The sequence below is a fragment of the Gordionus sp. m RMFG-2023 genome, chromosome 3 (genome assembly GCF_954871325.1).
Source record: "Gordionus sp. m RMFG-2023 chromosome 3, tfGorSpeb1-WG-v2, whole genome shotgun sequence".
Lineage (NCBI taxonomy): Eukaryota > Metazoa > Nematomorpha > Gordioida > Chordodea > Parachordodidae > Gordionus > Gordionus sp. m RMFG-2023.
Window position 1 is genome coordinate 28406180 of NC_088777.1, and position 17526 is coordinate 28423705.

The 17526-nt window shown below is 27.0% G+C and overlaps 1 protein-coding gene across 1 annotated transcript in view; it reads left to right on the forward strand.

Moving 5' to 3' along the window:
• The window catches only part of LOC135927566 (nuclear protein localization protein 4 homolog), a 97672-nt gene that overhangs the window by 51763 nt on the left and 28383 nt on the right, over positions 1–17526 (forward strand). The window contains exon 10 of the mRNA XM_065463628.1: positions 5862–6016. Within this exon, the coding sequence (XP_065319700.1) occupies positions 5862–6016 (155 nt within the window). The remainder of the gene's footprint in view (positions 1–5861; positions 6017–17526) is intronic.

The following is a 17526-nucleotide window of genomic DNA, read 5'->3' on the forward strand; positions in this document are numbered from 1 at the left end:
GACATAATAATGATCATTTAGAGTTCAGAGTGAGCCCAGATATGGAAAATACACGCTCACTGGGTGTGCTCGTAGCTGGAACGCACAGGACCTTTCTAGCTAATATTGAAAGTTTTCCAAAAATCTAAGACATCTTTTATCTCTAAATTATAAGGCTAAAATAATGAATAACACTCATTTTCTAAACTAGTTAAATAGTCTTGTTGTTACAGATTATTGTTATGAATAAATGAATGTTTCGTAGCCAATGAGTTAAGATAATCGAGTTTTAAATTAACTTCCGTCGTTTCACATTCGTTTAATTCGTCCTTGTAAGGCCGTAGAGAAGTAGCGTGTTGACATAAAAATTGCATCGGAGTAATATTTTTTTCTTTAAATATTCATTTACTATGTTTATAGTTTGAAAACGAGGATCCAAAAATGCTCCTAACACCTAAGTAAAAAAAATAAAACAAAGAGTAATAATATTAAAAAAAACTAATTTTTGTATTTAAAATACTACCTGAAGATCGGTTACTGGAAATCTATGATCAAATTCGGTAAGCATATTTTGTTTAAAGGATGCTATGGGAGGACTATCATATTCTTTTACAATTAAATGATTTTTAATTTCACTACGAAATAATAAGGAAAAATATATAGTAACTCCTTTTTGGATGGATAAAATACAACAGTTTTTTTGAAGGTTTTAAGAAAATTTAAAAGTTCATGCACCAAGTCCCAATCGGAGTTAAATAATTTGAGCTCCGGTTTCTCCATACATTTAATATATTATTTATAGGATTTTTGTTATTGCCAGTCACACTTTCCAGCATTATTTAAATACTATGCCAACTTGTAGGCACATTTAATTTTAAGGTTTTATGTTTTTTCTCATATGATTTTTGATCTGCATCAAACCCCAAACGATCTTCATAAATCACTATCATGTTTGTCAAGTAAATGTTTTATTATGTTTGATGTGCTGATATTTTTTGAAAAAGATTTGATTCGATAACTAATTAAAATAAAATAATTAAAAAATTTACTTTAAAAATGAATAATTATATCCTCACCATCTTTATCAAGTGCTATTTGCAAGCATATATTACAAAAGACTGCTGGTTCTCTTATTATTTCTTTCAGTTTTTAATATTAAGGATCCAAAATGTTCCCATGCAAAAGAAGGTTTTGCTTGCATAGTATACTATATTTTGTTACAGGGTATTGCAATGCTGCATCCATTATAATTGTTTTAGTCCTTCTATTTTTATATATGTTATAATGGCAATAAAATAAAAATCGTTAGTTAAAATTCACTTTTATGATAAAAAAGAAATTTTATATGATGAGTTGTAGATTGCATTAAGAAAATATTGTATTACTCCTTATATAATAATTTATGGTCTTATAAAAAATATTTGAAACATCAAAAATTAAAAGAATAAAATATATAATAGTATTTCAATATCTTTTCTGTTTTACTATCCTAATCTTATCTTATCTAGCACGTTAGTCAGACCTACCCGAAGTCAGCGAACTTGTATTATATGGATTGTTACAATCAAATTTATAGCAAATAATATATATTAATATTAAAAAATAAAATAGTATTTTTTAATTATTCAAAAAATTTTAAAGTTATTTTTCTTCTAATTACAATTCTATCACGCCGAATTTTTACATCGGCAGCGGCGTGTAGAGCTTCGACACTTTTTGGCGGCGGCCTAGGCGTGGTCAAAAATCACCTGCAGCGCACATGTCTAACTGTTGAACAATTTATTATATTTTTAACTGCCTTATTATATTTTGTATTTCAGTTTATATATCTTTTACAAATCAATCTAAAACATAAACTAATCATCATACACAATTAACAATATATTTGAATACAATTAATCATATTATCAATTGCCTTTAAGGTTAATTTATTCTATTACATGTATACTCTCCTTTTTGGGCTCTCTATTTGGAACAGTGTTTGTTTTCTCATCCGTTTTGGATAACGGCTACTTGTACTTTCGCTCTCTACCACGGGTTGAGTTGATCTGTACTGTCGATTTCAATCTTTCATTTATGATGGTGTCCTTAGTTATTGAGTCTTGTATAATCAATGTCTTGGTCATCGAGTCGTGTATAGGATCAATGTCTTTGGTTATCGAGTCTTATATAGAATCCATGTCTTTGGCTATCGAGTTTTGTATAGGATCAATTTCATTCATTCGTGGTGCATTTTGCATCGTTTCTCTTTCTCTTCCTTCCTCTCTATTTTTTAAATCAGAATCGTCAAACCTATTGTTTTAACTGATTAATATGTCTTCTCCACAGTCTCAGCTAAAAACGTTATTGGTACTGTTCTTTTAACGATGATACCTGGTATCCAAATATCTTTTCTAAAATCTTTTGCATATATTTTCTCATTTATATTAAAAAACCTGGTAACTGGGATATGTATAGATGAGGATAAATTGGTTTTATTAATTGTAAGGGTCCTATGGGTTGAAATTTAAGCATAATTGAACTTGGTGATTGTTTTATGGTTATTTGTGGCGTATTTCGAAAATGAAACAAAAAATCTTGTATTTTATTAGAATCATTATGTTTTGTTAAAAATTTTTAAAAGTTTGTACTAACCGCTCTCTTTCTTAATTGGTTCTAGAGTAGTACGGGGCACTATATACATTTCTATTGATAATTGTTTGCAAAATTAACTAAATTATTTACTTTGAAATGGAGGCTCATTATCCATAACAATCGTATTCGGGTTACCGAAAATAGCAAAAAGTCTTAACAAATTTTTCTTACTTCAGTAAAGTTATTTGTCGACAATTTTTGTATTAGGCCATTTACTAAAACTATCTATTATTACTAGATATATATCTCAGGTAATTGGTCCGGCAAAATCTAACTGAATTCTTCCCCATCGTTTATTTGGGCCATTTTCCTATAATCATTTTACCGCCAAGGTTATTTGTTTGTCATAATTCACAATTCTGTTAATATTCGGCCACCAAATGTTTTCTTGAGCCAATAATTTTGTTTTAGTATAACCCTGATGCCCCATATTCAAAAAAGACAAAATATTTGCTTGCAATCCATAATATACACCCTGCCTCCGTCGTGAGTTCATTTCGGCTTTGGAAAAACGGTTTTAGTATCCGTAAACACATTTTAACCATGCAAAAAGTATTTCCAGTGCACTGTAAGTTAGTTTTATGTTGTACTTTCTGAATAACACTTAGTTTTATTAGGATAATCTTTAAATATAAAATCCTGACTTGTTTGCTTTTAGATCTTTAAAAAACTCTCAAGGGCTCACAGTCTCAACGCCATTGGCCTATTTACCGGAACTAAAAGTAGTGCGCCATAATATATAATCATAAATTCACAACATGTAAAAATATGAAAAAATAAAATATATGCATTATTTATTTTATTGCTTATTATTAATAATAAAATCATCGCTATATTATCATATCCAAGGCTAGAGTGGGCATCAGAAAGTATAAGTTTTGCCTTACTAAATAATTGTTGTAGCACTTGAGTGCAAAGTGGTGTGTTTAATCTTTTTATTTTTAAACTTTTTATTTAAGAAAAATGACCTAAAATGTTTATTTTATTATTTTAGATTTAAAAATGCGTCTTATTAGCCAATGTATAGTTGGTACTAGATTAATTAACGTTACCAATAGCCAATTTAGCTGCTCTTTCCAATTGAGTTAATAAGATATTGAAACATAAATACTTTATTACCACCAACAAATGCAAAAAGCACCTGATAAATCTAATATTAAAGACCCTTTCATTTCTTGAAAATTATCTAAAATTCTTGTCAATAACATCTGTGAGCAGAATATCTTAGTAACAAATGGATGTATCAGATTGATAAATAAGGGATTATTCCAAGGAAATTGGCTGTACTGTATTAATTAGGAAATTATTATGACTTTTTCAGCGAATTTTTGAACCCCTGGTTCTCATGTTGTAGGATTAATTTATTTAGTTAGGACAAATTTGATTTATTGGATGTAGCCTCTGATTGTTAAAAACTCCGATTGGGGTCGATTTTTAAAAACGACCCGATTAAGATCTTAGCCAAAATAAAATTATGTAAGCCTGGAGATTTTGCTCATAGATGGTACTTGAATCTGGCTTTTAGCAACCATACTTCTAGTAACCAATATTATCTAGATATCTTTCAATCCCTAAAATATTTGATGTGGACATTCTATATTTAAAACAGTCGATAATAATTTTATTAAAATTATGAATAATATCTTTACATTTTTTTTAATTTGAAGCTGCTTGATTTATTGAACGATATTGTCTATCGCTATCTAAAATTAAATCCTTTATAATTTTTTAATGAGTTCAAAATATTTTGTAAATTTGGGGAAAGGTAATTCCATATTAGTGTAATTTTATTGTGGCATTTAATATTTTAAATAAATGATCTCATAAATTAGATTTATAAAGCATTTTCTGAAATATAAATTAAAGATTATAATATAAAATTAATTATAATTATAAATAAATTTTAGTATTTTATTATAGTATATAAATTCTTCATATATCTCCGCTTTTCTTTCTTGATCTTCACGACCTCCCTCTTCCTTTTTACCTTTATCCCCATCTTTTGTATGCCCCTCCACATAGGGTAAAAATAATTAAGGTCCTAGTCGCGCCAATCGCTAGATTGGACTAGGCCGTATTGGGAGGTTGTAGGAGTCTGGTGGGGGGTTTGCATCTAACTTATTTTCTATCATGTAGACCTTGTGACTATGTGGAAGATTCCTCTGTGAGTTTGTATAACTTTTTGTTGGATACATTATCAATCTTTTGCGTGTTCATATAATTCTCAGGCAAATAGTTTGAATATGTCCAAAATCGAAAAATATTTTTTGTAAGAATCATAAGATATAAACTGTATACATGCCATTGCGTAAATGCAGTTTTAAGTTTGTGGGGGATAATTTTTTATTTTCATTCATAGATAAAAAGAAGTCCAGGCCATCCCTTTCCTTTTTTTAAATATCATTTTCTGTTAACTAATATAGGAACCTACGTTTAAAACGCTTTCACATATTTCAACGCAATGTCATTATTAAAAATTATTTGAAGCGAATCGACAGTAGTGTATCTTAGAGGTCTGCATTGGGAGGGTTTTTAGTTCACCCGCCCACCCAATGTTTTATTATAAAAAGTTTTAACCCAAGTCAGTTATTATAAAATTTTATTATGACCATTCTTTCAATTTTTTAAGCATCTAATAAAAAAAATAAATCACTTTCAGCATTGCACCTCAAAAAGTTTTAATAAAATATTCGATTTATATTATAGATAATTGTGAAATAAAAAGAATATTTTTTCTAATTTCAAATTTTGTATAAAATGGATTGATAGAGATATATAATCGGTTTTAGTAAAATCCTCACATCCCATATCAGTAATACATCAGCAAGTGGAATTTTTTATCATTTCTCCAATTTTAAGAAATATATTTCCTTAAGTTGTTTAATTTTTTTAATTTGCCCACCTACCCGCCCATAGTTTGAAATTTTTTAACCTATTCGCCTTCCCTTTTTTAATATTTTTTTAGCCTGCTCGTCCACTTAGATGGGTGCCGAAAACCCTCCCATTGCAGACCTACTGTGTCTTATTAATTGCATTTAAATTTATATTTAATTAATGTGATAAATTAAAAAATTAAATGAAATTTTTATTAAAAGCAAAAAGATTACTTTTTGATATATAAAACAAAAGTGAAATTCCTAGGTTTTTTTGGTTGCCGAGCTTTAATTATGTCTATTTAAAATCAACAATAAATTTAGAAGATTTAGATTAAAAATATTTTTTACACAATTTTGATTTTGGTCTATCAGAAAATCTAACGATAATATTTATTCGAATATACCGCCGCCACTTTCTATACAAGCTATCGTCTGCGCCCTTTATGAACCTCCGCAAGAGAGTGCCAGAGATCACATCGAGTTCATTCACGATAGCGAAAACATGGTTGACGATTCCTTTAATAACGGTAGAAGTAACCTTGTTTTTGTAAATTTAAAATTTTCAATCGGTATTTTTCATTGATTTGCATTAAAAACTGAATTCTACAAGACGGCTTATAAATAATGAAATTAAAAAATATTACATTATAAACAAAATATCAGAATAATAGGAAAAATGTAGTCTTTTTTATTAATGATAAAAAATGATAATCCTGTACATAGGCCGAACATTTAATATTATGCAATATAAATGAATTGTATTGCAGATATAAAAGCACAAATTTTTATAGATGTAGAGCCATTTAAAAACACAATATAGTTTATACTAATCGACTCTTTTACAAAATTGGCGGAGTTAATATAGAGGAAAACCACCCCTTCAGAAAGACCTTCGATACATTAGGGAAATTATCTTCTAAATGGGGGTATCTTGAATTGTTAGCATCAGATAACTCGCCGTAGTTTACGAGCATCCTTTGTAAAAAATATTGCATGTAGCATAAAAATAAACCGCATCTTAACACCTCCTTATCATCCCTGTTCAAATGGATGAGCCGAGAAATTTGTGAAAACAATAAAAACAAGCTATAGAGGAAAATGGTATAACCTCGTGAAAGCTTTATGATATTCCAATTCTTATTAGCATACAGGAACATAATTCATCCAAATACTGGGAAAACACCAGCTTACATGATATATGGAATGAAAGTACGTACTCGGTTTAAAACATTAATGCCTTACAGCTCAATCGTAGCGGAGGATGATATGGAAACAGATTCACATCAGAAGATCGATCAGATCGTTTTTAAAGGACACGTGGTTTGTGTTAAATGTATAATGATATATATACAATATCGCACAGCCCAGGGATTATTGGAAAAAGTAGATCAGATTAGTGCGATAGTAGAGGGTGAAGAGATGATATACATCAATTTTAATAATGTATCATTTCTCAGTAGCATATTATTTCTTTATTATTTCATTTCGAAGAATAATGTTAATATTTATTTTATGAATTATAATTAACATAGAAAAGTTTTTATATTTTTTTTCAGAAAATCAATATTTTTCGTGTAGTTTTAAATTCAGCAAACAAGATATTATAGAAATTAAGACATCTTGAATTATGAGGTTCATTAAAAAACAATTGGTGTAATTTGTTATATCAATATTGAATTTTTATAATGTTTAATTTTAAATAAATATTTCAAAAAGGAAACTTTGTTAGTGTTAAATGTAATATAAAAGGTGAACTAAAATTTAAATTAAGTAAATAAAGGTTCCTCATAGAAATAAATAAATATCAGTGAATATTACAATCAAATAATTAAAAGAAATATTAATTTTAGACCTCTACCGTTAAAAAAATTATATTAGAAAAAATAAAGATCAAATTTAATAAATACTCTATCTATTCTTGTATACCTTAAAGACAGTTTGAGTTAACAAATAAATTTTTTGCATGTCTTAAGCAATATAAAAACCTTAATTTTGACAATTTTTTTTAAAAAAAATTCAACATTGTCTTCTTTTGCATGGATGCATTTCATCATTTTATTTCGGGTTTGACTTTATTTTTTTAAAATATTCTGAAAGCTAATAATATGTGATGTCTAACGCCTTTGTAGTCTTCTGTGATCTTTATTCCATATATGAGATATATATATACAATCAAAAAAGTCAATATCTAAATTATTTTAAAAATGAAGGGACATATCTCCGCTCACAGGCTAGATCAAAATCGGAGATTATAGTAAATTAATACTCATCAAGGGTATACTGCGAATATTTTTCATGCCAGGCCTGGTTTATATATGCAGAACTCTTGCCATAAACCTTTTTCGTTTAGATTCTAAACTCTGATTAAATATATGATAAAAACAAATAAACAAGCTGATAACAATAGCGAGTGTTGTTAAAAAGCCCGATTTGGGTCGATTTTTCAAAACGACCCGATTAATAAGTGGTAGATATTCTAAATTTTAGATAATTTTTTATTATTTTTAAAATTATCAAAATTTTCAAATCATATCTTTATTAAATCAACAATTTTAGTGTTTTATTATAACAATTTCGTTCTTTATATACATTTTCAAAAATAAGTTTCATTCAAGCAAATAGTTATAAAATATAAGCCAGTTCCCTACATTCGCTCTTTTACTGTGTTTTACAGAGAATACGAGTTAGCGTGGAGCGAACAATGCTCAATTAATAAATTTCACTAAAAGCATTTAGATTTTGGGTATAGGTGGAAAATTTAGCTAAAGATTGGCTAAAGAGGAGGCTATTTTTGCCAAAATCGAAAAAAATCACATAAAACGAGTTTTATAAATCTTATAGTAGTGGATAATAGGGCAAGGGTTGAAAATTTTTTATATAAATATGACTCAGGCAACATTATATACATATTTAACTAAAAAACTAAATTTAGATTATTAAATTTATAATTAGAGTATTATTTCTTTCTTTTATATCCAACTATAAGCTTGGGTATATTTATTAATTAAGCAGTGTCTCTAAACTAATTTAAACGTTTAATTTTACCCCAAGGCGCTATGCTAACAAGTCTCATTCTTTATGAAACAGTTAGAGAGCAAGCGAGAAAAGCTAACCGTATTTTTTAAAAATATAATAATATTTTTTGATCCAAGAAATAGGTAATAAATTATGTAAAAATTGTCATAATTTTGAAAAAAAACATCTTCATATTATGATTCGGCCCTAGAGAAATTCATATTTTCTGGTTTTTATGAAATATGATCGGGTAATTCCATACCAAATCGGATAACTCTTCGACCCGACCTTTTTAATTTCTATAAAATTTTGCATACTTAGAGAATATCATTAGAAAGCATCGAATCCAAAATTTTAGCCTCCTAGTACTCATAGTTCCTGAGGTATCAATGGTCAAAAGTGCCAAAATTGACTTTTTTCGAAAGATACGATTTTTAAAAATGATAAATTAAAAAATATAAGTTATATGTCATTTTATAACTCTATTTGCCTTCTATTAAATATTAAGGATTTTTTTAAAATAATATTGTTGCAGTTTTATTTACATTATAAATTTTAAACATGAAAACTCCAGGTGTTTCGCTTTCCAAATATTTTTGAATTTAATATTTTCATATTCTCTAACCTTATATCTATTCATAAAAAATTTAAACTTAGGACAGCCATGGGTTTTTTAGCTATTGCGATTTAAAAAATAAATATTTTTTCAAAAATAGATGGCGTTCCTTTATAAAATTACGTATTTTGCTAAGATTATTATTTTCTATAACTTTTTCCCATTTTTAAACATAAATAATAAAATTTTCCAGCATTAATATCATGAAAAAATATTATTTAGATCGTTTGATAAGCTTACTATTTATTATTACTATATTGATGACTTATAAAAATAAGTTGTTTTTATAATAGATGTTTAAATTTCGTAACAATATAGTTACGTTACGATATATCCTACAAGAAAATATAATAATTAATTGTTGAAAGATAAAAGCAAGTCTCCATGCATCTGCCCTGATATTAATTAATTTTTATTTTACAAATATTTCGATATTAGTTTTTTTCTCTTAAAATTATTTATAATGTATAAATATAAATGCGCAAATCCTTTTAAAGAATCTAAATACTTTAATTATAAAAAGAACGCGCGTAAAGGCATGACGTGGATGACACAATTTCCAAACATTGAGGCGGAACACTATATTTCTAATAAATGTCGTAAACGTTTATCACAAAAAAATATTGAAAATATTAATTCTGATAGCGAATATGTAAATAATATTACCACAGCATCCACATCAATAGATACAATCAATATAACTTTAAACGAAATTGGAATATCTCCTATTAAGAAAAAATTATCCAAATAAAAAGCTAGTGAAAATATCAAAAGATACTTTCAGATATAATAGTTTCCAGAATCGGATACAAAAGACAATAATGATATACTCAATAATATGAAATTACAATATCCTAACAATTGCTGATCATTCTGCCTCCTAATTGGAGCGCAAATATAATAAAAACGGAATTCAACACTAGATATCATATGGTATATAATTCCAAAATCATTTTAGAAGGGGATTCATTCAACTCCAAATCGAAAGCCTGCAAAATATCTCAATCAAAAAATAGTTGAAATTGTTAAAAAAATTTTTTTGCAGTGATGAAGTTAGTACGGTATTACCAGGAAAAAAAAGATTGCATATCTATCATTGAAAGGGGGGAATAAGTGAACGCTCAAAAAGGTTAGTTCTTAATAATTTAAAATAAATATATAATCATTTTAAGGAGAGTAATTCAATCATAACAATTGGATTTTCGAAATTTGCTAGCTTAAGACCAAAAAATTGTATATTAGCAGGGGCTAGCGGAACACATATAAGCATTTGTACCATACACCAAAAGATTAAACTTATGATTTTAAGCTGTGAATTAGCAACATTGACTAAAAATGGTGAGGATTATATAGCAACTTATAGAGATGTATAGGTAGAATGATTTACAATCTCCCGTTACCCACCTGTTATTTTGGTGACTGCAACGAGTGTGGCTCGGCACTCTGAAAAGAACGCATCCCAAAATTATTTATAAAATAGGATATCTTGTTACGTTTAAACAGGTTTCGGTAGATAGAACAACTCTGGAGACTACTCAATCTTTAGACTAATTTATTAATTATTTTTTCGATAAAATGAATATTCTCATACGCCATTCATTTATTTGTGAACAACATTCATCAATAACCTTAAAAATAGTTTAGAAAATAATTACTATCTAATCATTTGTGACTTTTCAGAAAATTATTCCTTTATTGACCAAGACGAAGTTCAGGGTTATCATTGGACAATTTCGCAGTTACGTTGCATCCATTCTCAATTTATATAAAATGGGAGATCAAATAAACAACCTAAGTTTGAGATATATCGTTTTTATTAAAATATCAAAAAAAAAAAATTATAAAAAGTTAAAAGTAAAAAAATCAAAGTGTTTGAATATCAATTCTCGAGAAATAACTAATAATAAAATATATTCTATATATCATAATAATACAAAACTACAACACGCCCACCCTTCATAGGCCACGTGTTCCTTTATCCCTAAATATAATTTCATATAATTTATAATATTCGCTTCATTTTCATAATCTCCAAATTCTCTTCATTTATTTGATATCATTCCTTCATAATCCTCAAGCCTTTCATTTGTGTCATAGCTCTTGGTCAACATTACTCCCATATTTCAATCATTTTCTTATCTTCCAACACATCCGGGTTATATGTAACATATATGATAAATATATTTTCAAAATATTATAATCAAAATTTATGAAATTTCTAAATATTACTTCTTTCCCAACATAATTACTCAATATTTTGGTCTCAAATGAAATTTGAATTTTCATTTACATTTGTGTTATAAAAAAAATGATTTTGTTAACATAATTATACTAAACTACATATTATAATAAATTTGTGATCTACGCTATTATTTTGTTAAAATTTAATATAATTATGTAAATATAATGTACAATTTAATAATAATATGTAAATATAATTTTGTGACATATATATAATATTTTGTTAACATTTGTAAATACAATTTTGTGACATATATACAATATTCTGTTAACATTTGTAAAATAAATTTTGTGACATATATACACTTATTTTGTTAACATAAAATACACTTTAATATTTTCTTTTCTTTCACATTTGGTCCTTTAAACCAATTATGAACACTACTTTTTTTTTAAACAAAAATAAATATATATACACTCGTATTTATTTCTTTTCACACCACTGGAGATCGATTATCTTATTTAAGTTTTTTTTTATTTTCTATTATAACTGTTTTATCAAAGATTATAATAATAAATTTTTATCTCACTTATGTTTTTTTTATCTTTTATTATAAAAATTTAATTATAATCAACTCTAAGAGTTAATTTCATTTTAAATTCACTGTTCCCACTGGAAAATTTTTCTTTTATTTAACTCATTTTCGCATATGTTAATTTAAAAAATATGAATTTAATTATATTTAAAAGTTTGTATTTTAAGTATTTTTTATATATCCACTCATATTTTTCTCGAAATTAATTTTAAATCACATATTTAAAAACATAATTCCGTTTAATGGAAAACATTATATAAATATCAATAATTAAGCATTTATTGAAACTATATCTACTCATAAATAATTTAGAATTAATGGAAAACATTTAAGAAATTTTCATAATTACATATATGCACAATATATATAAATCACTAATTAAATTCCCAATCAATTTAAACATAATTTTTCTCAATAATTAAGCATTTATTGGAACTATATTCACTAATATTCTCCCAATAATTAATTTATAATAACTATATCTAAATTAATAGAGTATTTTTTAAATATTACTGATTTATAACCAATATATACATTTATATGGTATTCAAAATAAATAAAAATTAACAATCAATATATTCACTATTGATTCCTTACTTTCATATGGTCGTTATGACGTATCCCAATATTTCCGTCACAAAATTTAACCTTACTCATTTTTAATCCAAAATTTTCGAGTACAATACCTTTCTCCCATTTCTGATCTTTATTATTAAAAATACGACCCCATATTAATTTTCCCACCGGAAATTTTATAATGGCCTTTTCACAAGGTAATATTTTATTACTTCCATTTGGTGTTAAAAAATCCAAAAGAAATCTTGTTCTCCTATTCAAAAATAACTCTACAGGAGTAACTCTCTCCTTATTTTTTGAATTATTGTAAAATAATTGCGCTAACCAAATATCACCTTTTTCTTGTTTAGCCTTTTTTATCCAATTTTTTACCATAGCTAATCTTTTCAGCCTGCCCATTCGAGCTAGGATGATAAGGTGGAGTAAGTATGTGTTGTATTTTTAATTCATCACAGAATTGTTTAAAATTTTCACTTAAGGCTGGACCTCCATCAGACACTATTTTGTCCGGCAAACCAAATTTTGCAAATAATTCACTTAATTTATTATCAACAATTTTAGTTGTATAACCATGTACCTCTGTATATTCTATCCACTTTAAATATGAATCCACCACTAAAAAATATGATCTTTTATCCAAATCAAAAAATCTATATGAATACGTTCCCACGGTTTCTTTGATCTAGGCCATGTTTGCCCTAACTCTTTGCGGGGCATATTTGCACATGTATTACATGGAACACATTTCCTTGTAATTTTTTCAATATCCTTACCCATACCAGGCCACCATACATATTCAAGAGCCCAAGATTTCATTTTATCTCGACCCTGATGTCTGGCATGTAATAAATTCACAATTTTAATGCGTAATTTCAAAGGAATTATAGCTCTATTTCCTCGCATTACACAATCATCCACCACGGACAATTCTTTTTCAATTTTTTTTATAATTATTACCATTTGACTCAATTCTTTATCTTTTAGAGTATTCATTTTAAGAGTTTCCCAATCTGTGGGACCTCCTTTTAAGATATATGATAGAGTTCGCACCAATGCATCTTCTCTATCTATAATCATGTTATCAGTTATTTCAGGAGTAGCACAACCTGCCTTTAATCTCGACAATATATCTGGCAAATGATTTTCTCTTCCTCGCCTATATTTTATTTCCACATTAAAACTTCCCACAAGTAACAACCACCATTGTAACCACGGGGACATCATTAATTCTTTGTTATCTTTCTTGAACAAATGAATTAATGGCTTGTGATCTGTATAAATCACAAATCTTTTCCCGATTAAATACTCGCGACATTTGGTCAACCCAAAAATAATCGCTAAAGTCTCCTGTTCTATAACAATATCTAGTTTCCACTTCATGAAATATTCGTGAAAAAAAAATAATTGGTCTCTCTAAACCATCAATGACATGTAATAATGCGCCTCCGACACCTTTATTTAATGCATCAACAGCAAGAATTATCTCCAAGTCATTGTTAAAACACACTAAAATTGGTTCCTCACCAATTTTTCTCTTTAAATTTTCAAAATCAATTCTTTGTTCAATTTTCCACTCAAAATTAACACCTTTTTTAATAAGTCATATAATGGAGCTGCTATTTTTGCAAAATTATCCACAAATCTATGATAATAATTTATCATGCCCATAAAAGATTGTACTTCAGCTTTATTACTAGGCTGATTTATGTTTAAAATATTTTTTAAATTTTTATCAAGTGGTTTCACTTCAATTCCATTAATTTGATGACCCAAATATACTATTTCGGTGACACCAAGAATGCTTTTCTCTTTACTAGCTTTTAAACCTTTATCTTGAATTCTCTTGAAAACCTCTTCAAGACGTTGATTATGTTGTTCTGGCCTCACTCCAGTTATCAACACATCATCCATATAATAAAATACACCTTCCACCTGAAAAACTGATGCCATCGTTCTCTGAAAAATCGGTGCAGATACACTTAACCCAAAAGGTAATCTACAAAAAGCAAATAATCCTTTAGGCGTTGTTATTGTCAACAATTTACGAATTTCTTCTTTCAAAGGCAATTGTAAATATGCTGATGAAAAATCAACTTTTGAAAAATATTTGGCTCCCTTTAAATTTGCCAAAATTTCTTCAATTCGAGGTAATGGATATTTCACTTCCACAACCCATTTGTTAAGTGTTACTCGAAAATCTGCACATAATCTAAGTTTTCCATTAGATTTTTTAACAAGTACTAATGGTGTATATTCCACAGGAATAATAATACCATCATTAACCCATTTATCTAATTCTTCGTTGATTTCCTTTTTCCACTCAAAAGGAACTCTACGACATGCTAAGAAAATAGGTGAAAATCCCTCTTTTAATTTTAAATCCACTTGATAATCATTTAGACATCCCAAAGTGTCTTCAAAAATTGTATCATATTTTTCAACTAAAATAGGTATAGCATTTTCAACTCTATTTAATTCATTAATTTCATTATTAATTTTTTTATCATTATCAACTTCACTATGATCTGAATCTATTATTAATTTTGCAGGATATTCACAAATATTCTTATTAACGATAGATTCTTTCGCTTCACTCATTAATTTATTCATTTCCCTTTCTTTAAGCTTTTCCCTGACTTCATAAGCCATTATTTTTCTTTCGGCATTATCTCTAGCCAATTCGCTATCAATGATAAATAAATCCCAATAATTATTTCTAGGTCCCAGTTTGATAATCCAATCCCAACCCATAATTGTTTCAACATTTTTTTTTACTATCCATAAATCCAAAATTATAGGAATATCATGGAAAAGAACATCCCACTGCCTTCTACCCAAAGCTTCGATTTCAGATCCATCAAATTGTTTTATACACATATTTATTTTTTTAATACTATATTTAGGCCAATATTTATAAAAATTTTCACAAGACATGATTGAAATACTTGCCCCGGTATCGAATAACATATCAACCATTTGTCCACCAATTTTTAAATTAATATGAGGACATTAACTTTGTTCCTTTACTCCCTCAGTTATTAAATTTTTATGCATTATAATCGGCTGAATATTATTTATTTTAATCACATTTTCGCTATAATTAATATTCATACCTAAATTCACCTCAGAATTTAAAAGTCTCTGAATTTCATTTATGTTTTTATTAAAAATCTCCCATGTATATTTCTCACTTGTTTGATTACAATAATCCTTTTTATTCAAATTATTGTTTAATTTAAAATTTTTTATTTCATCAAAATGACAATAAAAATTTCCTACATTACAACTCTTTTTATTCGAGTTAAATTTCAATGTATAATAATCATTCTCATAATGATTATCTATTTTACTATATATATATCCACAAAATTTTTAATAAAACTATATATATCACAAAATTTAATATTCTCTAAATATAATTTATTTATTTTTATATGATTCTCTTTCAAATCAAATAGTCACTGCCCACTCACACTTTGAATACAATGTATTGCAATATGTCCCAATTCCTCACATCTGAAACACATTCGATCATTATTTGTATTATATAATTCTTTTTTATCCACATTTATAATACTAGGATTTTGTATATTTCGAACCACTGGATCTATCACTACCGATGTTCGTTGAGGAAATCCACTTTTAAAATTGGCTTCTTGAGGAAATCTACTTTTGAAATTGGCTTCTTTCACCATGCAATTTCGCTTTATATGTCCCACAAAACCACATCTATGACACACTATGTCATTTTTTTCACTTGATTTTGCAGTAACATTCACATTGGGTTTTCTATCTCTTGAATAGCAATTTTTACCAACATGTCCTTTTCTTCCACAAAGTTCACAACTTTCAATCATATTATTATTTTTAATCCTTAAGTTAGAAACTTCACTGGACAAATTTTTCATACTTTCTCTCATTTCTCTAATTTCACATAAAATTAGAGATTCCTCGGTACTTTGTCTCAAAGTATTATTTTTATTATTATTTTTCAAAATTTCTACTGGTTTCTCGATTAAAACCTCAGATATTTGCTTTTTAAATTCTATCACAATTGAATTTAATTTTTTATTTATATCCTCCGATATGTCAATATTTTGAGGAAAATTAAATACTTCACCCGTATATATTATTTTCCCTGATTGTTCTTCCGGTATAACAATTTTTTTACCATTTAAATTTTTTAATTCTAATAATATTAAATGTAAATTATTTTTGATATCCTCAGAAATATCTAAAGATTTATTACTATTTAGTTCACCTAATTTAATTATTTTATTATTCACTGATCTTCTCTGAATTTTATTAATTAATTGTCTGAAACCAATTAATAATATATACAATATAGAAAAAATGAAAGCTGTAACCGCACTATTGGTCACATCCAATTCATTAAATTTCTTATCAAAAATTTTATTAAAATTATTCTTAAAAATCAAAATTTTATTAAAATCAGGCTTCCTATGTACAGTAATAAAAGGATAAACCATGATTTCATAAATTTATATCAAAAATAAAATTTTTAAAATCCTAAAAAATTAATTTATTAAAAAAAAACTTTCCAATTTGCGTTGTGTTTAATTTATAATTCAATAAAAACAAAATTTTTTACCATATCCAGAATTACTATTATTTTGAGGAACCCGCTAGAAATTGTTCTTCCTTTATCATATCTAAAATTCTTTTCACAAAATATTCACTATTTTTTTTTTAATTTTCTTATTTTTCCCTAATTAGTGTTTCGATTCTGGTCATGGCACCAATTTGAGAGATATCGTTTTTATTAAAATTTCAATATAAAAATTATTATAAAAAGTCAAAAGTTAAAAGTAAAAAAATCAAAGTGTTTGAATATCAATTCTCGAGAAATAACTAATAATAAAATATATTCTTTTTGATTGACATTTTATAATATATATGTATAAATATATATCATAATAATACAAAACTACAACACTAAGTTTTGTGGTAATATCAGAATCCTTAATTCATAATTCTGTTTCATTCCATTTATTCTAATCGCATGATTCATTTTTGGAAAAATAAATTCTAC